The 27,156-nt window shown below is 39.4% G+C and overlaps 1 protein-coding gene across 4 annotated transcripts in view; it reads right to left on the bottom strand.

Annotated features, from left to right (window-relative positions):
• Positions 1-27,156, bottom strand: part of PTPRG (protein tyrosine phosphatase receptor type G) — a 680,787-nt gene that overhangs the window by 206,626 nt on the left and 447,005 nt on the right. For all 4 annotated transcript variants that reach the window (XM_014868697.3, XM_070493516.1, XM_014868696.3 and 1 more), the window contains exon 5: positions 9,229-9,324. In XM_014868697.3, the coding sequence (XP_014724183.2) occupies positions 9,229-9,324 (96 nt within the window). The remainder of the gene's footprint in view (positions 1-9,228; positions 9,325-27,156) is intronic.

Raw genomic sequence — 27,156 nt, forward strand, 5'->3', positions numbered from 1 at the left:
ACTTGATCCCACTCCAGGGAGACCAAAGCTAAGAAAAGTGAGACAACTGGATTGGGAGTCATGAAACTAGAATTCTTGGCTTGGTAGATTCCAAAGAGCTGTAGGACCATAGTCAAGCGCCTATCATTCAGAGAGCCAAGTCTCATCTGTCATTTTAGGAAGATCACTATGGAGATCTTAATATTTTCTCTGAGACTATGACAATCAGATTCTATGACTTATATTAGAACTAATGGCCAAAACAACTAAGTTCTAAACTAAACGATATTCTAAACCATCATTTAGTGATGTACAAAGGCAAAGTACTCGGTAACTGTCCTTGAAGTGCAAAGATTTAATTAAAGAAGATTTTCACATGGTCTTTTCCAAAGTCTCTTAATTATGTAATGCTTCGCCAATTATTAAATAGTCTTCGGTAATGTCCACTAAGAGGAAATTTGAATTACAGGCCATTTGCTGATTGGAGATGTATTGAAAATACCTGATAAGCTATAAATTCAATGTTGTACAACCACAAATCTATTCCAAAATTGCATTCAAACGTTAAAAATGACTCTGGCCTTCACTTAATGGTAAGTCCTATGAAATCAATTAGCTGTTAAAATAGTTTAATTGGAACATATGTATTTTAATTTGTGTGTGTGTATAAAAAAAAGTCTTCTTAATCAACCCAAAACATTCTGAAATTACACTTCTAGGTAATGTAGTGAAAGAATTGAACTTATAACTGGATAAAACCAAGGATGTGGAAAATGTGAGAAGGATGATATTCAAACAGCGGTAACTGGAAAGGAATAAATTAAGAATCATATTAGTTTACTGCAATTTTCCTGAAAAGCAGTCTAAGAAGTTAGTTTTAACAACCCACCACCACTCCCCAACACAAACTCACATGTTCTCCAACTTAAAAATAATTACTGGGTTTTTTTGATGGATTTCTATATAAATGTAATTTAAAATAATTACATATAAAAATAATTACTATTTCTCTTTTCTTTTCTTTCCTCCCTTCTTCCCCATCTTTTTATCCTGCCTCATTCCTTCCTTCCTTTCTTTTTTTTCGATAGAATAAGACCCTTGTTTCGCATTGCCAACAGGAGTAAAAGAAATTTAGAACTATCTATAGCAATGAGAGAAAACGTATTCTTCATTAAAAAAAGAAAAAGACAAGGCCAGCCCTGTGGCCTAGTGGTTAAGTTTGCTGCACTCTGCTTTCGCAGCGTGGGTTCGGTTCCCAGGCACAGACCTACAGTACTCATCGGTGGCTATGTTGTGGTGGCATCCCACTTACAAAATAAGAGGAAGATTGGCACAGATGTTAGCTCAGGGAGAATCTTCCTTAGCACAAGGAGAAATATTTGCAACAGATTGAGCTCAGGGTGAACCTTCCTCAGCAAAAAAAAAAAAAAACACAAAAGAAAGAAAGAAAAAGACTTCTTGGGATGGTTAAAAAAAACAAAAACATCAGGGGCTGACCCAAATGGCGCAGCAGTTAAGTTCACACAGTCCACTTCGCTGGCCTGGGGATTGCCGGTTCAGATCTCTGGCAGGGAACTACGCACCGCTAATCAAGCCACGCTGTGGCAGGTGTCCCACATATAAAATAGAGGAAGATGAGCACAAGTGTTAGCTCAGGGCCAATCTTCCTCAGCAAAAAGAGGAGGATTGGCAGCAGATGTTAGCTGAGAGCTAATCTTCCTGAAAAATAAATAAATAAATAAAAATAAATAAATAAAAACATCAATTTAGGCCATCATAATAAAAGGGATAATTTTCACTTAGTAGTGGTGTTTTGCTTTGTAGAAGAATGAAAGAAAGAAGAAAAATGGAGAAAGGAGAGTTCAAAAATTCACCAATAAGAACTTCACACTTTCAAAATAAAATATTTATCATTTTGAAATTATACACAAGATATAATTTTTGTATTATTTTCTCGATATTTCATCTACCTGACCTGATCTGTCCTCCCCTATCTCCCAATGACAAAATGATGCTACTGTTGAAGAAAGGATTCAAAGACCAACCATTTTCAAAACTTACGAACGGTTCCCCAACTACTTTGAGGTCAGGCTCCCATTCTGACGGTACATTTGCCAAGTCCATGGAGAATGGCACTGAGAAAGTGCTTAATAAATATTGCAGAAAGAGCAAATGAGTGCAGCAATAAATAAATGAGAAAATATTACGTTTTGTTCACTTAGAAAATCTGAAGGAGAAAAAAAGGAAGAGGAGGAAAAACAAACACACATAAAAAGTAGCAAAAGCAAGGAAAAGCGAAAAAACATACACGTGGATGAGCTGAAACAGAAACTAACCCATCAACTATCACAGAGAGACCCTATGCAAAAGAAAGGAAATGCACAAGAAAAAGACAGAGGAAAGCTATAATGAAAAACAGCAAAATAATCCAAAAAAGCCTCTCCACCTACCATCTACTGAGATTAAACCATTTTGGTGGGAAACTATAAAAACATACTCAGGCACAGACATATTCAGATATTCCTGGCACTAAAACATTCCTGTAAGGCCTCTGAATACATTACTAACTTTAAGATTTTTAAAGCCCTGTTGCTTTTTCACAACTACAGGCATAAATGGAGATATATGCCCTCAACAGCACGTTAGACCCAATGGAGCCCCAGGTCAGAGAGTTACCATCCTCTATGAATCAGGAGTCTCAGAACCTTTATGTCCAGTATTCTTGACCACCTCAAGAGTCTTACACTTCTCTATAACAACCATCTTTTTTTAGGTGAAGCTTAAACAGCCACCTAGACAGATACTTTTCCAAAACCCAAATCATTAATGTTGTGGAAGGACCCTGAGAGGTTCCTATAACTCAAATTAAAAAACATATGTTCCAATTAAACTATTTTAACAGCTAATTGATTAAATATGCTTAGTACGTACTTCCTTAGCAGTAACAAAGGTCAGACACTGATGTGAGGGCTAGAGAAAGGTGGGTGGTGGGATACAAAGAGAAGAGGAACAAGACATGGACTTCCACCTCCAAGACTTCACATTCTAGTATTCTCAGGTCCTACACCTCCTAGTGCCTGCTTCTAATACTCCTTAGCAAATAGGCTATCAGGTTATTTCTTTCCAGTCAGACTATAGAGCCTAAATGTGTTTCCACTGAATTCAGTTAAGTATTGGCACAACCAAGTCTTAGTGAGTGCCACTTGCAAGAGATGCAGAAATGAGTAAGTGAAAACTCCCAGTCCTCAATGATCTCACAGTACCGAGGCAGGGGAAAGCAAGTAAAATAACAGCATTAATGCAAGACGGAATGCTAAGAGAAACGAGGGGGTTGAAGGAAGGACAAATCCTATCCACCTTTGGTGGGGAGAGGGAAGGTGAAATGCAGGGAAGTGGAGAAAAAGGCTTCCTTGCCAGCCTGGATGGATGAGTCATCAAGAACTCCTCCTGCCTTCTCAGGGTCTATAAATAATCCCAGGTGCTGCCATTTCATTTGATTACTAAGCCTCTCCAGATGGAGAAAAATAATTAAGCAGTCTGTACTACCAACATGATATAAAGAATGGGTTATCAACTTTTGAAACATTTGAGTTTTGAAGTTTGCTTTCAACTGTGAAGTAAGGGTGGAAGAGAAGAGGGGCAAATGACTGCAATACAGACCTTAGGGAAAACCAGATGACCGCAGTCATATCCTGGGTAGAAATTTAAACAGAAACAAGGAAAAATACTGGTGCAAAGGGGATCAATTCTCCCAGTAGAAGCTGAACTGCTAACATTAAATGAAGAAGTCTCAACAGAGTTGTTGAAGACAAGTTGTCAAAAAGAAAACTTTAAGACACCTATGAATAAATCAGGATGCAATTTGTTTATCTCTTAAAAGTACAAGAAATATGCCATTGACTGGGACTCTGGATGCAGACATGGTAAAGATTTCATATCTTTGTGTCTGATGCAAAGATTCAGAAATGGCTACACCCAGAAAAGTCTAACAAGAAAGCTGGAAAGAATGTTACATGAGAAAATTTTCTAAATGTAGATGCTCTTAAGGAATTACCCTTCTATAATTCTAAAATTCAATGGAATCAGGAAATAAAAATGAAATTTCTGGCATTCAAATAACAATGACAACTGGGTAATAAAATGGATGAGATGCCCCCTCTCATCATAAATTCAATGATAATCATGTGCTTCCTGAAAAACCACAGTAATCAAACCTATAAAACCACAATAATCAAAACTATAAAAAGAGGGATACGAAACTTCTATGAGGATCAGACTGAAAGCCATTAAGAAGGTTGAGCAGTTGGAAGGCATTTCGACTCTGGTGGGAAAGGAAGCGTTCAATGAAGAATGGTGAAGACACAGATTTGAAGAAAGAAAAACCAAATCAGTACCCAATTCAGAGGGTGCTGATAGAAGATTCTTGGTATAAAAAAATACAGGCCTAGTTAAAGGTAAGGTCATTCTGAGGATTGGGTACTCTGCTCTATAAACTTAAATCGGAGCTAATTAAATATTTTTTGAGATATTTTCAAAGCAAAATATTCTTCCACAATTTGCCTAATCATTACACAGTCATTTCAACCTTCCTCTAAACATAGGTTTTCATATTTCATATTTCTTTAAACAGATAACCCATGTAGTGTTATCAGAATAACAGAATATTTTAAAAGAGCATTTTAATGACTTTTGGAATTTTACATTTTTATAGGAATTCAAACCAGGCTAAAAGTAAAGAATAGCAGACGTTCTACTTAAACAGAAAATAATTATTTTAATTTTTATTTATATAAATTAGCTAAACAAGCATTTATATATTCTCTTTAGTTGTTTAACAACAAATATCTCCATCCCTTGCCAATTTCTTATTTTAATTAATTTATTTAAAAAGTCCTTTAAAATCAACTTCACCCTTCCTTTCCCCTTTAGCTTCCAGAGGGCTGCTAGTCCAAAGATGTGTGAACTAGAAAAAAGGTTCCAGGCACATTACTAACACGTGTTGGAAAACTGTAATGAATATTCCACTTCATAGCAGTGGCTATGAAGTAAATGCAGCTTCTAGAGTTGTGTGGGCAAAATGCACACAACCATATGTGGCTGCCATCATTCACTATCTTCCATACATGGAGGTGGTCCTTCCTTCCTTCACTGATGTTCACACAAAGCACTTGTGGGAAACCTGGCTCACCATCTTTCAGCTCTGAGACTGACCTTCAACTCTGTCTGTAACCAAAATACGTCATCCACCTTTTAGGGTTACTGGGGTCCAAGTTGGGGTCATGATCTTAGGATCGTGTTGACACGAAGGCATGAAGAAGATTGCCTGGAGACTGTGTTGCAATGGGAATTCACACCCCCTCCAAAGTAGACAGACAGCCGCTACTTAGATCTTGATTACTGCTACATTATCAGGATATCCTATGTTAAACCTTCCATATTTAACTGAAGAAAAGAATTGTAAACACTATGTAGACTCAACAATCATGCCTGAGAACCACAATAAAACCACCTGCACGCAACCTCTGGTCTAGGCCAACATGTGGTTCCATGGTCAACCACATGCCTGCTAGGTTTGCACATGTTTTTGGTGTTTTGGAAACATGAACTTCATCATACCTAATCACAGCAAAGGCAGTGATAGACCCGAAATTACCCAGGCACACGATTAGGAAGGAAAAAGAAACAAAGATAACGAAAGATGGAAAGTGTAAGAAAATTACTCTAGTGTATGGAGTAAGTCAGCATCAAGGCTGCAACATCTACATGGAACTTGGCTTGCTAGATGTGCAGTTGTGAGTCATTCACATCATGTCACTCTGGATGACGAATACGTGGGTTTAGTAGCACCAAGCCAGAGCACAGCCTTTTTGCAAGTGGAGGAGTTTCTCCACTCACCTCTTTCTTTTTTTTTTTTCTTTTTTTTTTTTTTTAAAGATTTTATTTTTTCCTTTTTCTCCCCAAAGCCCCCTGGTACATAGTTGTGTATTCTTCGTTGTGGGTTCTTCTAGTTGTGGCATGTGGGACGCCGCCTCAGCGTGGCTTGATGAGCAGTGCCATGTCCGCGCCCAGGATTCGAACCAACGAAACAATGGGCCGCCTGCAGCGGAGCGCGCGAACCCAACCACTCGGCCACGGGGCCAGCCCCCACTCACCTCTTTCTAGCTGTTATCACACGGAACTAGGACAGTGAAGTTCTAGTGGGCAGGAGCTGATTACATTTATTATACTAATGTAGCAACCGGTACCATTCCTGGCATTGAATCAGTGCTGAAAGGGTGATAAATGCTTCCTCAGTACCAAAATGTAAGATGCCAGGTTTGAATTCGGAAATATATATCAAGATTTAATTTACTACTTGAGGGAGAAATACCAAACTCCCAAATTTAACAGTGTTATAGAAAGATTCAAATTACAAACATCTCAAAATATGGGATCTAACTAAACTGCCAAATCAAAACAACAATAAAGACGTGTTCCTTTCCATTGCATGATATAGTGTGAACTCAGACGTATAAACGTGTATGTGGACTTACAAGGAAAACAAAGTAGCTCAACATAGCTGCTTTCTAAAAAAAAATCTGTTCTATTTTATATTATCTGCCCTCTATTTAGTGTCTAGAGGACAGCAAGCCAAAATTTAGAGAACTTACCAGACGAAATACACATTAAATTTCTTTGTATGTGAACTAGTAGTCGTGTCCTGGAAATACTTTAAAAATTCAAAACCTAGACTTCACACTGAGGTATTTTGCTGCTTTGTATGCCAATGTGCCTTGCCTGCCGAAGACTCTAATTGCTCTCATATTTAACAAGAATTTACAGAGCTGGCAAAATAGAAAGCTTTTGGGTAGAGCACGCTGTGAACTAGTCCTTCCAGTACTCATAAAAACATTTTTAAAATGTATTTTCCTCTAAGAAAGGTGACTATAAAGTAGGCCTGGTTGGGCTCGGCATGGGTGGGCATGACAGAGAAGGGGGAGGGGGCTGATTTGATGGCAGGACACGAGTAGAGATCCAGCTACACGAAAAGCAGCATGCCAAGAGGACACTTACAGAAAACAATGATTAACTATATAAGTGGGAATTGTTTCAGAATGGTTCAAGTGACCTCAGTATTGCCTAAGGTAAACCGATCACAGTTTAGATGTGAAAGGGGTCCAGACAGAACCCAAGTGACCTGCCAACAGGGCAGTGCCCAGAACAGACTTGTGTTCATGCAAAGACACATACAGCATGGGGTCTCCATCCCATAGAAACAGAGATGGATGGATACGGACATATACTTTACTTGGCATTTACTAAACGTCTACTATGTGCCAGGATCCACACTAGAGACTTCATTGAATGACTGCCACAATCTTGATGATGTAGATGTTGCTATCCCCACTTCACAGATAAGGATACTGACGTTGGAAAGTTTAAATAACTACACCACTATTATGCAGTTGTTAAGTAGAAGAGATGGGTTTCAAAAGCAAATATTTTGACTCCAGTGAATAAGCTCTTAAAACACTACACTTTACTGTGGTTGATGAAAATAATCAGAGAAAGATGTGTGCGAGAACAATGGGAAAATCAGTGCAAACACACAGCATAAACAGATGACTTCTAAATGACCATGACCCACAATAAGAAATACATTTCAGGAGCTGGCCCAGTGGCGCAGCGGTTAAGTTTGCACGTTCTGCTTCAGCGGCCCAGGGTTTGCCAGTTTGGATCCTGGGTGCGGACATGGCACCGTTTCTCAAGCCATGCTGTGGTAGGCATCCCACATATAAAGTGGAGGAAGAGGAGCACAGATGTTAGCTCAGGGCCAGTCTTCCTTAGCAAAAAGAGGAGGATTGGCAGCAGATGTTAGCTTAGGGCTAATCTTCCTCAAAAAAAAAAAAGACAGACATTTCATATCATGACACAGTATGCATCACCATGCATAAATAACTAAAAAAAAAAGTTCCACAAAGAACAAAAAAAAGTTCTTACAATGCATGATATACTCGGATACTTTCTGATTATTTTCTATTCCATATTATTCTATTTCTTTATTTTAAAAGTGCTGGTCAGAACTCACTGAAATGTTTTCATGGCCCGCTAGTAGGTCAGAACCCACAGCTTGAAAACCAATGCAATAACCAATGCTGATGACCACTGCTCTTATTGTTTCTGAAGTTTGGGTAGAATATTAGGCTTTTCAATTTTTTACATATAACCATCCATTTGAGCCTCTATCCAAGAAAAGAAAAGGGAGAGAAGGTAGTTAAGAGGGAGAGGGAAGCAGTGGAGAGTATTGTCCATCATACATCACCACTAAACAGGATAGTGAAATTAACATACTCCAAACAAGAATGGCTTGATCTCAGTGACAAAGAAGCTTGCCCCAAGAAACAGAGGCTAAAGACTTATGCTGGAGAAAGTTTCAATGGCTTCAATGTTCCTTTGAGTTATCAGAAAGACATCACATTTTCCAACAAAGACTCAATGGTAAAAGGAACACCTGTATGTTGTTAGGCAAATTTTAAGACAAAGACAAGTCACATGCCTACTACTCAGGTTACCTTCCACACAAAATAGCACCAGGTCTCCTCTGGGCTACTTGGTCAAGGTACTCAGTGATCAACACTGCTTTAATTTGACTTGACTTACTAAAAAGCCTGGACAGCATTACCTATTGAGGGACGCAAGGTTTGGCTTGTAGGCACAGAACCAACACATGAACCAGGTATACTCATTAATACAAATACAATAAAACAGAGAAAGGATGGGAGATCATAAAAATACAAATTTGGAAATGGTCTCAATTCCATTTCTGGGGATGGGGAGAGGGAGGGAAAGAAGTCTCTTTAGAGAAGTGACTGATGCTATTTATTAATCTACTTGCAAGTAACGTCAAATTTTAAAGTTGCTCCAAAGAAAACCATCTTTTTTTTTAACATGAGCCTCTTAATATGCTGAAGGAACCTGTTCAAAACGCTTCAGCAGCAAAGTAACTTAGATGATAAATGTGTTCTTCAATCTGTGCACCAGTCAAGTAGCAATAAAATCAGAATAATTCATGCAAAAATTTTCATTATGTTTCTAAACATACTTATTTACATTTTAAATCACACATTAGACAATATGAAATATCTTTCACTTAGACAGGTGTGAACTAGGAAACAGATGCATTCATTAAACATGGAACAATTCAGTGAATTACAAAAAAAATACGTAGAAAACTCTCTGGTTGAAGTACTTGAGCCACCATTAACTTACTTGAAAAAATACGGCCATGGCTCCAATTATTCTGTTTTCAGAAATTGCGGTTTGAAAGCTGTCAAAGTCGTCTGGATTGTAAAAGAAAATCTGCATCTGTGAAAGAACAATTGAAAAATGTATTAGAAAAATTTTCAAACACAGAGGAAAATAGTACAACGGACCCAGATTCCCCACTTAGTAAGATTTTGCCAAATGTATTCATCTATCTGTATTTTTCCTTTGCTGAAGTATTTGAGAGCAAATCCTGGTCATCATCTCATTTTACCATGACATACTTCTGTAGGCATCATGAAAACAAACATCTTCTCACCTAATACAATGCCTTCATGCTGCCCAAAATAAATAATACAGACACCTTCGTATTACCTAATACTCATGTCTTGCTGATAGTTCCCTGTTAAGCAGCAAAATTTTAACGGAGTTAAATACCATGAATTTGAAAACTAAGCCTGTGAGATTCAGTCCAGTTGTTTAAATTGTAAATGCTTAAATGGGAACATCTTTATAGACAATGCCCAGTCTAAGGATGAGAATTGGAAGGCGTTTCTCAGCAGCTTTGAAAAATAGCCCACATGGAATATTTCAGTGAAATCACAAAGAAATATAATGGTAATCCTAATAACAATGCTTTACATTTTACAGATTGCAAAAAGGCATCCCATACGTTATTTCACTTAACCCATCCAACACCTCTGTGACGACTGGGCAGAAATTATTACACTCAGTTATAGATGAGAATTTAGTGCTTCAGAAAGTTGATGTTAACTTGGCTAAGACGAAACATCAGAGGAAGGGTGTAAAATCCAGGTGCTCTCATTTCAACCTTAAATACCTTCTCCTACATTCGGCTAGGGTTTCTTATTCAAAAGCAGAACACAGATAAATCAACTTAAAATTATTATCCAATTTTAATGCTTGAACAGTCCTTGATATTTCATACAATTCAGAGGACAAAAATGGACCACAAAATATGTTCTTGAGAGAATATTATTCCAGCTTCCTCATTTACCTGCCTGTGAGACCTCAGGCAAGCAAGATAATTTCTAGGCATCAGCTTCCTCACGTATAGAATCAAGGATTTATCCTTGGTAGGGTGAGAGTGAGGATCAGACAAATCAGTGAAGTGTATAGTATATATAGCACCATGCCCAGACCTCATTTGTACTCAACAAATCACCACCACCACCATCATCATCATATTTTAAAGTCAACATTTGGCAGACATCTTAAAATTTGTAAGAATGTGATTCCACTGAATCTTCTAGAATGACCCTATTCCTTACAGAAAATCAAATTTCCTGTATCATTAGCTCTATTCCACGACCTCTATTTCCCCACTTTTCCAAATGACATGATGCTACTTTCTGTAATAGCGTGAACAACCACACCCCAGATGGGGTTTAGAGATTTGATAGTGAATAACAAATTCCCAGTGGGGAAACCTAAGTCAGAGAGACTAGCTGAAGGTATGGGTCAAAGGCAGAGTCCCGCTGACTGCATCACCAAGATGTTAAGAACAAGGTGACATTTCTTTTCTGCAGGGTGAAATCAGGTAGCCCAAATCAGGACACTTTCCAGGAAAAGACAGGTACCCAAGTGGATGGGAGAAGGAAGGGTAGATTCTTTTGGAGGATTTTCTTTCCTACGGTGAATTATTTTTCTTAGACTGTGAATTACCACTGATTGTGGCAGTTCCTTACAAATGTGTTGCCTTTAGGTTTGGACAGCTTCAGACATCATGAATTTAAACTGAGAAAAATCCATTCAATGAGGTGCAGATTAAAACAGTTGAATACTGGGTGAATTGCTTTCGGTACAATGCTACTAACCCAAGATAAAAACTCTACACAAGTATATTCAGAAAATTACACTTCACTTTCCTTTTAAAACTCAGGCCTGCAAATTAAATAAGTTCACAGAAGGTTTTCTTATTGTTCAGCCCATGAGCAGGGGCAGCATTGTTTAATGCATCACCTGAATAGTGTGTGATACAAAATAGTTTAAGACCTTTTCAAGGGCATTTTCATTTACAACTGCGTGAGGAAATTCATTTTTAGAAAATGTCTTTGAGTCAGGGCTCCACCCATCAGAATAATAAAATGTCTCATAAAGAGAACAGCAGCATAGGTCTGAAATATCGATTTTCTGTGCTATTTCTCTCAAGTGGTAGTCTACTAAATTATGTTAACTTTTGAAGCTAACTTAAAGATGAGAGTAAGTACATGGAATTTTGCGAGTGAATTACACTTTAAATGATTTTGTTGTTATTGTTGATGAGACAAATTTGGGCAGAGGCTGGAAACCTATTTTCCAAAAACATCTTTGAAGGTGTTGGGATGGCTACGAAACATCTTGAGCAGCCCATCTACTTTCTGCATCTGCTCTCAAGAGCCATACTCAGGGCATCCCCTTCAGCATTCCTCAAAGCCCGTTCTTTCTAATAATGTGAATCTAAATGACACTAACTGTGTAGGAATTCTCCTCCTGAAGAAACACAGCGCATATAAGTTGAAGAAATTTTACAGGGGGAAAAAGCCCCTTCAGTGACCAGGAAGCATGTGCTAAAATAGAGATATGGAAAATGCTTGAATGAATGGTAATACTATCAAGTAACGTGAGGGAGATGAAATGCGGACTGTGAGCATAAGGTTACAGTGGGCAGCGCTCTACTGTTGTAGGGTACCAGCACGATGTGCACAGGGTCACAACAAAATGCCCCTGAGCTTCCCTTTTCTCCTGCAATCTGATTTAAAAAAACTATGTATATGCCTGGTTTCCAATTTGTATCACTATCTGTGTTTAGCTGAATTAATACAAAGCAACAAGTCTAAAAACTAGAGCCTTCTATATATTTTTTTTTTTAAGATTTTATTTTTTCCTTTTTCTCCCCAAAGCCCCCCGGTACATAGTTGTATATTCTTTGTTGTGGGTCCTTCTAGTTGTGGCATGTGGGACGCTGCCTCAGCGTGGTTTGATGAGCAGTGTCACGTCCGCGCCCAGGATTCGAACCAACGAAACACTGGGCCGCCTGCAGCGGAGCGTGCGAACTTAACCGCTCGGCCACGGGGCCAGCCCCAAGCCTTCTATATTTTTATTAATGTTATTTTTCAAATATTTAGTGAGTGACTACTGCATGCCAGGAACTGTACTACTATTCATTAAACCCTCATTGCGGAAGTTACCACCATGATCCTTATTTACAGCCAAAGAAACCAAGGATTTCTAAATTTACAAAGCTCTTGAGGAAGGAGGGCAAGGTTGGGATAGAAATCTGATCTTTCCAATCCTAGCCAAGGTTTTAATCACTGTGCTTCCCTCCAAAAGGCAAAAATGTTTGCTTAATGCCTATTATGTACAAGGCACTGTGACAGAGGAAGATACAGTTTGTGCTTGGGAAGACAAAAATATCAATAATGAGAGAAGGTAATTTTTTGAATGCCAAAGTTGAGTTGTAGGTAAAGGTATCACAAAAAACCATAAGGCAATAAATGGCTCATGGTCAAGTTAGGCATATATTAAAGGAATATTAAAATAATACTGGCAATGGGTGAGAGGGGACATTTTCTTGAAGGTAGGCTTCCAGGCTCTTACAGTTGTGTGCAAAAGTCAGCTCTCACATCTCTGTGATAACGATGGCCAAAGGAAATGATGCCAACATAAGAATGGAAAATCCAACAGTACCTTCTCTGGTGATTTAGAAAGCTCTACCTTGTAGTTTCCTTTAAAAAAATTTAAATGTCTTCAACATGCACCACACACACACACATACACGGCCCAAGAAAAATTCATGATGAGTTAAGTAAGGAAACAGCATGAAAAAAGCTCAGAGGAAAGGCAACGTACTGAGAGATCCACCAGACATTTCCAGGATACTCTTGGGCATCTTTACTAGAGTAGAAGAACACACAGGAAAAGCTATAGAATAAGAACAGATGAGATGTAAACAGAATGAGATAAAGATGGTGAATTAAAAAGGAACAGCAGAATTAAAAATCACATAGGAGGCAGGAGATAACAGAACTGAAGAGGTGAAATATGTTTTTCTGCTTGGTGCTAAACTGTAGTAAGCCAGTTGAGAACATGGTGGTGGACAAAAACAGTTGCCTAAGAATAAAAATGTGCAGTGAAGGCAAAATAAAAATCCAAAAACAGTTAATGATCCCCTGGTCTCACCTGTTGGATGATTTGCATAAGTTGATATCAGAATAGAGGTTTTTGTATATTGGATTCTTAATCTAACTTGATTTTGAGATGATGCTGTACCTTAACTACTATTAAGCCAGATCACACACACTCAACACAGACATTCTAATTCTTTAATTCTGCCAGTGCCATCAGACAAGAAGATCAATGCAGGCAGGAAGTTTGTCTGCCTGATTGAAGGCTGTGTCTTGAACAGTGCTGTTGATTGTCAGTAATTTATTTATGGAAGGAATGAAATGAGCGGGGGCGCTGAGTACTGAAAGCAAGGACAGCCAAATGATAAAGACACAAACACTATCCCGAGGTTTTTGCAAAATGAGTGGCAAGGAGAGATGAGGATACTTAAGAGAATGAATGAATTTAAACCGTTGAAGAAAACACTCAGGAAGATGCAAAAATATGTCAAAATCACAGTGAAATGCCTAAGCGGCCTCAGGTATGGTTTTGCTAAACACAGATTATACTAATTTCTCTTTAATCTACAAGAAATTCACACCATCTTCTATCCAAGCAACTCTAGCCTGAAATTTTAATGCTCCAACAAAAGAAAATCTATTCATTTCAATTGTGGAGAAAAATGATATACACTATATATTTTATATAAAAATATATAACACAAACACTGTGAATTCAGAACTATGATATGGGTATTTTGTTTTGTATCAATGAACAGTTTTTACTCCCAGTTACTTCTTTAAATTATCATTATTGTATTTTTTACCCCCGTGATGGTTAGTTTTATGTGGCAACTTAGCTAGGCTATGGTGCCCAGTTGTCTGGTCAAACATTATTCTAGACGTTGCTATGAAGGTATTTTTTAAACGTGATTAATATTTACATCAGTAGGCTCTGAGTGAAGCAGATTACGCTCCATAATGTGGGGGCCTCAGCCAACCAGCTGAAAGCCCAAGGTCTTCTTAAGAAGGAATTCAGCCTCGGCACTGCAACACAGAAATTCTGCCTGAGCTTCCAGCCTGCAGACTTAAGATTGCAACATCAACACTTGCTGGAATTTTCAGCCTGCTCTGAACATTTCAGACTTGCCGGCCTCCACAATTGAGGGAGCCAATTCCTTAAAATTTCAATCTGTGTGTATGTGTGTTATACACACATACATCTCTCTCTCTCCATGTATATATATGTCTGTCTATCTATCTTTCTATCTATCCTCTATTGGTTTAATTTCTCTGGAGAACCCTGACTAACACACCCTCAAAGGTCACTACTGATTTTAAGCAAACATACTCAGATATATGTATCACATTATAAAAGTGTTTTGCAACCCAGTTACTTTCTGAGCTTCTTTGAGCTCTCTCTTCTTCATTCACCTCTTTCTAACAGGCTTCTCCTCTGGAGAATGTTATAACCCAGTTCACACTCTTGTGACTTACACAAAAATGTCCGTGGAGTTGGCAGATAACACAACTGGGTAATACTAAATGAAGATCAAAGACCACGGGCCACAGTATCAGACCTGATTTGTATACTGAAGACACTTGAGATCTCTAAGGCTCATGTCCCCTTCTGTCAAATGGAGGTAATACTTACCTCTTGGGATCCTTGTAATAAAGATTCACTACTCACATGCTTTGGAAAAGTAAAAACAAATGAAATAGTTCTCACTTTTTATTATTATGTATCATTATTACTTTCTCTATGACCAGGAGGGATATGTAAATTAAGGTGAAAATAAATTGTTTCCATGGGCAGCCAACATCCCAATGAGTCATGCCACAAGGTGTAGCAAAGACACCTGTGTGTGGGCTTCCCACAGCCTTCACTGGAAGGATATTTTTAGAAGAACCCTGCTCCAAAGGATAGCAGGTATTCAGCATCTTTGAAGGCAAGGTAGCATTTAAATAAACATTCTGAAACGTTTGCTTTATACAATATCATTAATCACGGAACTCACTAATCCTTAATTATTTCCTTTTTTCACTTGCCCTGTAACAAAGAATTATCTTCAACTACTTTACAGCAGGAATCCAAATTTTTGGAGCAGAAGAATGCAAGTGCACACTAGGGCCACGACTCACATACAATCAGGTGTCGGAGATGTTTTTGGGAACCCTTTCAAAAGTCTCTGTGTGTAACTTGTTTATGCCGTTATAACTCCATTTATTAGTTGGTTTCTGCAATTTCTGGTTCGGTGATGCATATGATTATTCAAATAAATATTTAATCCTTGCACTTTTCTCTTGGTAGGGATGAGGTCAGGCTCTTGCTTACAATAGTAAGCTGAGATTTTCAGGGATTTACTATGCTTGATTCATGAGTTATTTCTTACAGTTCAGCATAAGTTTAGACAAAAATGAGGTAGGTTCAGCATCTGGCCATATGTTGACCAGATACCCTTATCATGTACTCAGTAAGCTATAGCTCTGCCATTTAATAGCTGTGTGACCTGGCTGAAGTTAGTCGCCCTCTCTGAGTCATAATATCCTCATGAGTCAACTGAAGATAAGAAATACATCAGTGAGTACAGGGAGGATTAAATAAAACAACTCAAGTAAAGCACCTCCCACAATATCTGGAATACTGTGGGCTGTGAACTGATTCATATATTTTTAAAAATTAGTTAAAGGGGAGGGGGGAGAAAGAAAAAAATACAAATAAATCAGTGAAAGGGCTATTTGCAATAGCCCCAAATTGGAACCTACCCAATGCTAATCAATAATGGAGTGGATGAACGAATTGTGACATAGTCATACAATGGAAGAGCTAATGGAATGCAGCACAGCTACAGGTAACAATACAGACCACTCTCACAAACAATGCTGAGCCAAACAAGCCAGATACCAAAAAAAAAAGGAAAGAAAAAAAGATGTACCGTGTGATTTTGTTGAAATGAAGTACAAAACCAGGAAAAACTCATGCAGTTACAGGCCAATACAGCGGTTACCCCTGGGGGTCAGTAATCGAAAGAGGGATTCTGGGGGTGCTGGAAAGTGCTCTTTCTTGATCTGGGACCTGGTTACAAGAGTATGAAAATTCATTCAGCTGTATACTTAATATTCGTGAGTTTTCCTTTTTGTATATGATATTTCAATAATAAATACGTAAAATTGGTGAAATAACTGTGCTTTTGAAACTGGGATAAACAAAAGTGAACTGTCATATAATAACAGAGCAGGGCCCAGGATGCTTCCCTGCCGGCACCCATTCGACTCGACAGAGGCCACTCTAAACAGGAGGGTAAGGCCAGAGAGAAGGCGTCTGCTTGACAGAGCAAATTAAGCTGACTGTCCCTGGGTGTGTAGAATCATGGCAGCCTAGGACCAAATAACAATTCCCTGGACCAAGCACTGCTTCTTTCTGCCCTTTCCCTTGAGGCCGACACTGCAAATGAGGCCAAGAGTCAGCCTCCTCCATAGAACATTCCATGAGGGCTGCTGACAGGTATCCCAATCTTAAAACGCTTTGCCTGAATTAATTCATTTAATCCTTACCATCGCTTTTTGGGATAGGTACCAATCTTTGCCCCATTTTACACAAAAAGAAATTAAGGCTCAGATACTAGGTCTTGTCTAAGAAGTAACAAAGCTGGGATTCAAATCAAGGCATTTGAGTGCAGAGCCGCACATTTAAAATCTCTCCATATGACATCCTGACCAGAATTCCCATGAGCAGTAAGAACTACTTATTAGTTATCTTTAGGATCCTAGCACAAAGCTCCCAGAGCAGAGGTTCTCACCAGGGGTGATTTGGGACCCCAGGGGACATCTGTCAATGTCTAGAGACCTTTTTGATTGTCATCACTGGGGAGGAGATTCCACTGGCATCTAGTGGGTAGGGGCCAGGGAGGCTGCTAAGCACCCTACAACGCACAGGACAGCCTGACAGCACAGACTTATCCTGCCCAAAGTGTCAATAGTGCCAAGGTGTCGAAACATGTCTCCAACCAAGGTCACATGAAGCCTAGTCAATAAATATGATAAAACACTTTGTTTTTCTTTCCCTTTCCCACTACAACTGAACTTTAAGAAGGGGAATGGCAAATCTGCTATAGGGGGCTCAAAGTCTGGGAGAGCAGACTTGCCACCCACCCAGAAAGCAGTACTTTCAAGACCACTTCCCCTATTCTTGGAGCTACTGTAATCAGTCACCTTCTTTTCTATTAAAACTATCTTTCCTTGCTCGCATAGCTATTTTAGATAGAAAGTTGGTTCCGAAATGCAATGAAGCTTAACACCTTGGACACAGTGGAGGGGGAGGGAGTCCCTAGGTGCATCTGAAACTCATTTGTATTTCAAAAACACAAAAATAACCACCACAGTGTTTGTGCTCTTTGTAATATGAAACTTTTTAGAAATTGCTTTGTACTTGGGAGTAACAGCCACATGATTCACCATGAAATGAAGTCTGGAAAATCATTTTGGATAAATGGACCTATAAATTCAATAGAATTTCCATGACAACATAGACTGCAACACTCAACCACAAATAAAAGGTTATAAATCATTCAGACCCAACTAGGAATCAGCAATATGTCTCCAGTTTTGAAATACAAGAAACCCGAAATATCGTTTATTTGTTACTTACTCACCCAAAGTTCCCATTATAGTTCTTTCCTCACTTCTAATATTGTATTTTCTACTCCATAATAGGTTTTGGGGAAATGATGGTGCTAAGAATTTGCAATTAAGCTAAATAAAATTAACACAGGTATAGAGTTGGTGTATTCCTTCTCCCAGCCAGAAGCCTACAAACAAAGCTTGTGCACAAAGACAGGCCACACGGTTTTATCCAGAAAACTGCATTTTGCCCTACACAGCCAATCGTTGCCAAATTAGTTTCCATAAGAAAAATGTTTATGTAAAACATTTCTGAGAACACACATGCAAGACAACCTGGATACTTCCCAAATACTTAAAAGTTCTATAAATCAAAATCAGACCACTCTAGTGTCCTCAGGACAATCTCCACAATAAAGCATTTCTCAGATTAGCTGGGTCAACTGGACTAGAACATCTGTTCTTTAAAACAGCTCTCTGTTCCGCAGGTCATCTGTTTAATTCGGTAGACGATCCCTCACAAAGGATTCTTCTAGATACAGTACGCTGGGACCTCTCCTACTAGGTGGTGCTGGCCCCAAGGCCAAGCACACAGTAGGCACTCATTAACAGACTGTGAAATAAATGGATGGGAGCTCTTTCTCCCACGAGTGGAAATGCATCGGTCTATTCAGAACCTCTCTCATTTCTAAGTTCCCCTTACAGCCAACAGCTTTGCATAGATAACTGATAGAGGGAGGAAAACAAACTTATGGAGCTACGGATTTTGCTTCCAGAAAGACTGCACATCTCCTGAAATACTGCCAAAGTCTGTACATGTGTGCAGTGGACAGTGTCCATCACTTTTCATCAGATGAACTCTTATGGTTCCCTCTATTACCACATGCTGAGATCTCTTCAAGACACATTTTCAGCCCTGATCTCACATGGTCTACAGCTTTCATCAAAACCTTCAAGGGCTCCGCAAGCCAGAAAGCTTAAGAACCACTGCTGCAAAAAAAATATGTGAACCTGCCTCTAGGAGCACAAAATTTTTCTCTAAGACAGATACCTAGAAGCAGTTCAAATTGCCCCCCAAAAGGGCACACCTTTTATACTCTAGTCAACAATGTATGAGAATACCAAACCTCCTACACCATTGCTACCAGTGGATTTATGGATCCTTCTTATTTTTTACCCAATGGATGGACATGTGTGTTCTCATTTTTAATTTTCCTAATAACCAATAAGAATGAGGATCTTTATTTTTTCTATTGATTTTCCTTTTTATAATATAAGAAGTCTTTTTATTCAGAAAATTAAGGCTTTGCCACAGGTGTTGCAAATACAAAGACAAATATACAAGTACATTCGCCCCATCATTGCTATCAGCAAAAAAAAAAATCGACATGCATAATAAATAGGAGAATTGGTAAAATAACCTTTGGAGGGGAGAAAAGAAATTGACAAATAGGCACTAACATTGAAAGTTCTTGAAGATATACTGTTAATGGAGAAAGTCAAGATGAGAAATAAATACAGGTTTGATATTAAAAAAAATACCCATACAACAAAATACAGTATGTGTTGTGTATGTAGTTGCACAAATATACAGAACTAAGGGAATGAGAGAAAAGGCCCTGGAAAATAACACAAACTAATAACAGTGGTTTTTCTCTAGGGAGGAGAATTGGATTGGTTTGGGGCCAAGAAAAGTGGTTTGTTTTACTGCAACTGTTTAAAATACTTGCTGGATCTAAATAATAGCATATCTGGGGGGAAAAATCTCCTTTAAAATGAGAAAAAAGGAACAAAAGCAAAATCCCCACCACCGCTGCAGAGGGAGAAGGTGAAGCTAATGGATCCATCTGGGGACCCATTTCAAGATCAGTTTCATCAGCAAAGTGCTTCAAAGGAATGAATCCATCAGCCCATAGCGACAGACAGCGGAACATCACAGAGGCTATGATCCTGCTTTATTCCTCATCTCACTTTGACACCGTTCACTCTTTTATTCTCACCTGCAGTGAAACACACAACCACTCAAGCTCACTAACACTCCAAAGGAGAGAGAAAAAGAAAAGAAAAGATTGAGCTACTGTTTCTGATCCACACAGACTATTCAATTCATTTAACACAGCTACTCTTTTGAAAAGTATATTTATTTAAACTAATAGTTTCCCACCTACCTAGCCATAAAATTACAGTGTGCACACCTAGTAAACATAAAGTACTAATTCTCCCAGACCATATCTTTGGTCAGAAAAACACCAGCAAATTAGGGAGCAAAACAAGGCTGCCCAAAGTTGGGAAAGGCACCAGCCTTGCTGATGCACTGGGTACAACCTGGAAGGGATGATTTAGGGAGCGGCTTTTAGGAAGTGGTTGAAGGCCTTAGTGGTGAGGAGGACAGAGCTCTGCCACCGTCATCGCTTTGATCATAGTTCAAAGTATTCTTGGCTGAATGATCCTCCTTTCCATGAATTCCCCAGAGAACGATTTTGGATTTCAGAGTCTTATAATCAGAGCAAACACATGATGGAGTAGCAAAGATATGATTAGGAAATGTAAGTTCAAGTTCAGCCTCTGTGTCATCTAGTATTAAGATCATGGGCAAGTCGCTTAATTTTTCTGGGCCGCTGTTTCCAAACACAGAAAATTGAGACATTATTAGATTAATTGGATGATGATGACTTAAAAAGAGGTTTGGTGATCGAATACGACCTTACAGGTTTGGTGTTAGGATTAAACACCACAGGGAAAATAAGAATGCCACAAGACATATGGGAAGGTATCAATATCATCTTCTCCCTCATTATTATCTTAACTACTATAATTATGATTATATAAAACTTCTTTTCAAAAAATAGATGTCTCTGTTCAATTCATTCCTTGGTACTAAACTGATTGATTGTATGACTTTAGATCAAGTCCTTTGTTGATCAGATTTCCCATTTCCCTTTCTATTCCATATTCCTTTTCCTCCAACATTTTATTATGAAAAAAATTTAAATATTAAGAGGAAAGCTGAAAGAATATTACTGTGAACATCTACATATTACTGCCTGGAGTCTACCATTAACATTTTAGTATACTTGCTTTATCAAATACAAGTTCATTCCTCTAACCATCCATCAAGTCAGGCACTGAGGTAGAAAGAAAACACCCATCACCACTCTCCGACAGCCCACCATTGTCAAACTAGTAACCTCAGCATTAAGAGAAAGCCAAGCAATGTCTTCCAGGCTTTGGGTCCAAGCCAGAGAATGCCTTGCTGGTTTACAAGAGGGTTAATAACTCTATTAACGAGAACACCTTGAGATTCTGACAGCTACATCTCGGCAGGAAACTGTTAATAATTTGGAATAAAGACAGAGTTTAAGGGAGGGGACAAAAATAGCAAAATATCAAAGCCATGGCTTTATGAAGCTAAGAGTCTACAAGGGAGAGCATCAGCCAATAATCATGTTATTGATTGGCTCTATTCATGCCCCATTCTGATTAGCTAATAATAGAACACATTGAGAGGGACTATATATTAAATATAATTGTGCTCCAACACTTGTTTGTTTTACTTGTCTTGAACTTACAATAATGTAACAGTGCATACACCCAGAAGTCTACCCAGGAAGCCTGGTTCATCATCTCCAAATTTGAGATTTAGCCGCCATATAGAATTACCCCCATGAAACTCCAGCCCAAAATCTTAACGAAGAAGGTATTTTAAATTAAAAGGAGCTTACATTTGGCTGCTTTAGTTGGGATTCGAGCAGTATCGCAGATGTTACTAGGGAAATACATGGAGTTCAAGAACCATTATTTATAATAGCAAAATACTGTAGACAAGTTCACTGTCAATCAATAGGAGAATGACTAAATAAATTGAGTGCATCCACATGGTGGAATATTACGCAGCTCTTAAAAAGAAGGACGTCAATTCTATATCTGATATGCAAGGTTGCCCACAATATATTACTGAGTTAAAGAGGCAAGTTATGGAACACGATGTACATGATCATCCCATTTTTCAAGTAAAGGAAAAAATATAGAAATACACAGGGGAAAAAAAACCTGGAACAATCTACAAGAAATTTAACTGTGGTTACCTCTGAGAACTGAAAATGCAGAGACAGGGATGAAACAATGGCTTCAAGTTTTACTTGAGATGTTCAATACTGTTTAAAGATTTTTCAGTGAAAAGAACTACTTTTGTAAATATTTAAAATAATAAGTAAAAGATAGCAACCACAAAGAATGACTAAAAGAAGAACTAAACAGCACATGGATGACAAGATTTGCTATCTAACTTTATGAAGTATTCACATACACAGAGAATAGAGCACATGCTAAGTGCACTTTTAAGTAACCTTGACAAAATTTCACAGTGAGCACACCCATGTCACACCTTTGGCGCCCAGAAGCCCCACATGCCCCTGTCTGTTTACTATCCTCAACCAAGATTAACCATCTCCTGGCTTCGAAGAGCAGAGATTTGTTCTGACCAAATGGCTTTTAAGCTCACTCTAAACATGAGATTCTATGATGCTTTAAAGCAAATCCTCCCTTTCATACCAGGCCTCGGTCCACATTCTTACAAGGCTGACAGCCATGACATCAGTGAGTTCTCGCTCCCTGGTTTGTTTTATGGATGATGGGGGTTTGAAGGAGTGCTATCAGTCTCCAGAGGTAACCTTGACGGCTATTTTCAAGGTGACTGCTAGTAAGTATACAGAATGAGATTCTGAGGAACCAGAATTTAAGAGACTCCAAGTCTAAAAATCCTACTCTATCCTTTTGTGAGCTTCACTTTCCAAAGAGCCACCGGGCCATGTGCTGAACAAAGATAGGGAATTTTCTCTTCACGACAACTCCATGAGGGAGGTGCTGTTGTTACCCCCATTTTAAAGACTGGAAAGGGAGGTTTAGAAAAGTGAAGGAACTGCTTTGGAACAGCTGGGGAGGAGTCAGGGGCCTAGACATGCTCCTCCTCAGCACATCAAGGGAAGGGCCCCATGGTGCCAGTCAGGTGCTGGAGGATTCACTTCTACCCATTAACAGTGGCATTCTGCTGTGGAGTCCCCACCTCTTTCTGGTGTGATGATCACTCATGGGCAAAGAGCAGGACATACTCAGCAGACACCATAATGCAGTTCAGAACAGCAAAGAGCCCTTGCCTGGGGATCAGAGCTCAACTTCAGTGAGTCCTGATCACTGAGGCTCTGCTTTCTTTCTTCAGGGAGGTTGGACCTGGTTTTGTCACAACAACTGCTTTGGTCACACTTCAAGCTCCATCCCATCTGCTGGATGCTGTTAGTGACTCTGAATTCAAACCAGTCCCTAGCCCCTAGGGTCATGTACCCATCAGCACAGAGGCATGTACTGCAGGCCAGCACTGAGCCACCACCCACATACTTGGTGCACACACTCCCCAGGGCCATAAACACAGGGCAAGAACAAGGGCCAGCAGAATCCATAAGAGATGTTGCCTGCACACTAACAAAAGAGGGGAGTGGGGCAGGCTTTAGAATAAAGAACAGACACGTTTAAACTGACCCAAATGTCATGAAGCTGTCAATCTCCTTCCCCCCATAAGGCAACGCAGGCTTACTTCCAAAGTTACTAAGTAGAGGTTAAGAGTGGAGTTGCATCAGACACCATACAGTAAAGACAGACAGCTTATGTGAAGAACGATGGCTAGGTAAACAATTTTCCATCCTGCTTTCTGAACTGCACAGAGAAAGGCTGGATCCATGGGGATTTGCATGCTAGGGGAAACACATGGTACATGCATTGTGTTTTCAAAGAGGTCGTGCGTAGGGGTTATATTTTTATTCAGAGCATTGCATTCTATCTTAATATAGCCCTACGCCCTGGTCTAAAGGGTGGAGTGCTGGGTTTTATTATTTCTTCAAACGCCTACACGTCAAGTATTTTTAACATGTTGGCTCAATAATTCCTACCCACGGATTCCTCCACAGGATCGTCTACTGCGCTTCACGGAGATACCCTGTTCTTTGTGCTCAGTCTGGGAGCACAAGGCGGTGCAGAATATGTAGCTGAGTTTTCTGAGTCTTAAACAGTACATTAGGACCCACCTGGAGTTCTTGGGAATTACCTTTTGAGAACGTCAACCACACAGCAGATGGATATTTTCCCTTTTCAAAATCATTCTACCGGGCTTCCAGGTCATCCGCACTGTGGCTCTTGGAGCTGTGAGCCTTTCCTGACACTCCTTTGGCAGAGTGATCTTTGTTAGTTGGCATTCCTTTCAGCAAAGCTCTGAGTTCATTTCACAGGTTATTGTGCTGTTACCAGTGTACACAACCGCATTAATGGTTGAGGACAAGAGAAAATGCACTGACTGAGGTGGGGGTATGCTAACACCCTGGGGGTATAGGTGCCCCGACACATCTCAGGAAACGGAGTCCTGTGTGTGCCCTGGCAAAACAACCCACAAAGAAGTGAGCGATACTTCTCCATCTTCTTAAGCAGTAGAAAACAGCATAAAATGAAGGATGAAGGATGTGGGTGACCCTTAAACCAGAATTGCCCAACAATGCTCCCATGTTCAGCTGAGAATGGCTATGGCTTCTCATCAGAAAGATCAAAGTAAAAAAACCTCACAAGCTTTCCTAAAGGTATTACCAGGGTCTACCGTCTCCTTCCCTGAGACAGAAGGCCCACTAAAACTCCGATCTCAATTGCAAATATCTCCCAAAATAGTAAGTGAAAACTTTAACTTCTGGTCCGCCATCAGAGTCATTTGCTTTTTTCTGGAAACACAGATAACCTTTTGTTGTTCAGATGAAAGAGCTTTACTTTTATCTCAAATTTATTCCAAAGCCACTATCTTGCTTTTAAAAAAAATCAAATTGTTCAGAGAGCATGCATAATATGCTTTGGGTCTTTAACTCTCTATTTTATCTGCCATCCTCCTTCTCATGTCCATGGACACCAGAGAGCCTCGACTAAGTTCAAAAAGGATGGACTGCCTGCCTCCCACTCTCTACCTGCAACCACCCTAAGTAAAGATGAAGTCAAGGCAAAGCACAGCACGGGCCAGGCCAGCACCGTTTACCCACAATGCCATTTCTCCCCTTCGAAGCCAGTGGTTCTCAAATGAAGGTCATGTTGCCCCCAAGGAGACATTTGGCAATGTCTGGAGACATTTTCAGTTATGACACCTGTGGCAGGGGTGCTACTGGCATATAGTAGGTAGAAGCTAAGGGTGCTAGTAAACATCCTACAAGTCCTATGACAAAATAAAGAATTATCCAGACCAAAATGTTAATGCCAACGTTGAACTACCCTGTTCTATTTAGACTAAATAGATAACGACTCATATGTTCCTGGCACACATAATTGAGACACTTAATTTGTATCTCAATGGAGATCAAAAACCTCTAATTCCACGACAAGTGGACTAAAATTTCTGACAAGCGCATATCCCCAAATCAGTCCTGTCTGGAATGTTCTTATCATGATGTTTGCCTACTGATCACTGAGTTCCAAAGTGTACATTATCCTTGGATGTGAACACTGGGGCTAATGCATGATGGCATAGTTGTTAGAGCCTTGGGTATGGAGTCACATGAACTGGAGTTTGAATCCTGTCTCTACTGCTTTCTAGCTGAGGGAGTTTAGGCAATGTCATGGTTTGAATTGTTTTCTCTAAAAAAGACGTTGTGGTGATAAACACCACTACCTGTGAATGTGACTTTATTTGGAAATAGGGTCTTGGCAGATGATCACGTTAAGATGAGGTCATTAGAATGGGCTCTAATCCAATATGACTGCATCCTAACCAGAAGGAGAGATCTGGATACAAAGACACACACAGGGAGAACGCCACGTGAAGATTAAGGCAGGCGATGCTTCTACAAGCCAAGGAATGCCAGAGACTGTCAGCAAACCACCAGAAGCTAAGACAGAAGCACGGAACAGATTCTTTTTCAAAGCCCTCAGAAGGACCAACCCTGCTGACATCTGGATCTCAAACATTTAGACTCCAGAACTGAGAAACAGTAAATTTCTTTTGTTTTAAGCTCTCCTGTGTGTGGTACTTTGTTAGGGCAGCCCTAGAAAACTAATAGGGGGAACTTGACATGTGTCAGTTTTCTAATATCTGTTAAGTGAAATTATACATAATAGTGTCTAGTTCTTGAGGTTGCTGTGAAAAGCTAACGCTATAAAGTGAAGCAGAGCGACGGGCCATGTTAGATGCTCAACAAGCAGAAGCTGTTCCGTCACTAGCATGCCTGGCCTCAGTGATTTGAGCCATGTTAGTTCTATTTCTGCTGCACCTTCACCTTTTTTTCTAACGCATATTGCAATTCTAATCTAAACTGTAAAAAAATAAGTGGAGTGTCATCTTTAAAATGAGTGTAATGCTATAATAATGGTCCTATGTTAATTACTGCTTTAAATTTTGCAATGCAGTAAAAGCGTGGACTCAATTCCACTAATACTTGAAACATAATTGGGCCTTAATTACAATATTAACCATGATAGCAATTTATGATGTGAGTGTTATCAATTCAGAACAACTAGAAGCAGGAAAGCTGAAGATATATTTCTACCTGGAATACTCCTACTCATCATCTTTCAAGATTCAAATTAAGTGTTACCCACTATGCGAAGTATTTGCTGACCAATGAGCCTGACCTGCCTCCCCACAGAACCCCAGAGGCAGGGACTACTTTCTGCTCCCAATATAGGCTGTAATTCAGCCTTTAAAACTCATCTATAAAGAGATTTGGCAACATTACATGCCCCTCCTGTGTAAGCACCATATAGTCAGAACCACATCTTCTTCATCTTTGAATGCCCTGTCACATGCTGCCGCATGTTCAATAAATGAAGGAATAATGCAGTTTTGTTAAGATTGTAAAATGTGATTTTTAAAAGGTGCAAACATAATAGGGATTCCTGTTGTTGTTTGCATTTCCATAAATCTGAAAGAATTCAAGCGTCTTAGGCAGCTGTCTTGACCTCCACTGTTAGCCTTGCCTCTTTCTCCTTATGGAGTCTTCCCTGGCAAACAGGTGAAGTCAAGAGACATCCAGAAGAACCAGTGACTTTCCTGATTCTTTTCTCTTCATCAAACTCCCTGGCTCATGTCTCTGTCCCTGGAGGACCAACCTGCCATCAGGAAACAGCAAACTAATCAGATCAACAGATGCTCACAAATGGGTTTGAGGACACGAATATCTAACAAACTACTCCAAAC

The sequence above is a fragment of the Equus asinus genome, chromosome 21 (assembly GCF_041296235.1).
Source record: "Equus asinus isolate D_3611 breed Donkey chromosome 21, EquAss-T2T_v2, whole genome shotgun sequence".
Classification (NCBI taxonomy): domain Eukaryota; kingdom Metazoa; phylum Chordata; class Mammalia; order Perissodactyla; family Equidae; genus Equus; species Equus asinus.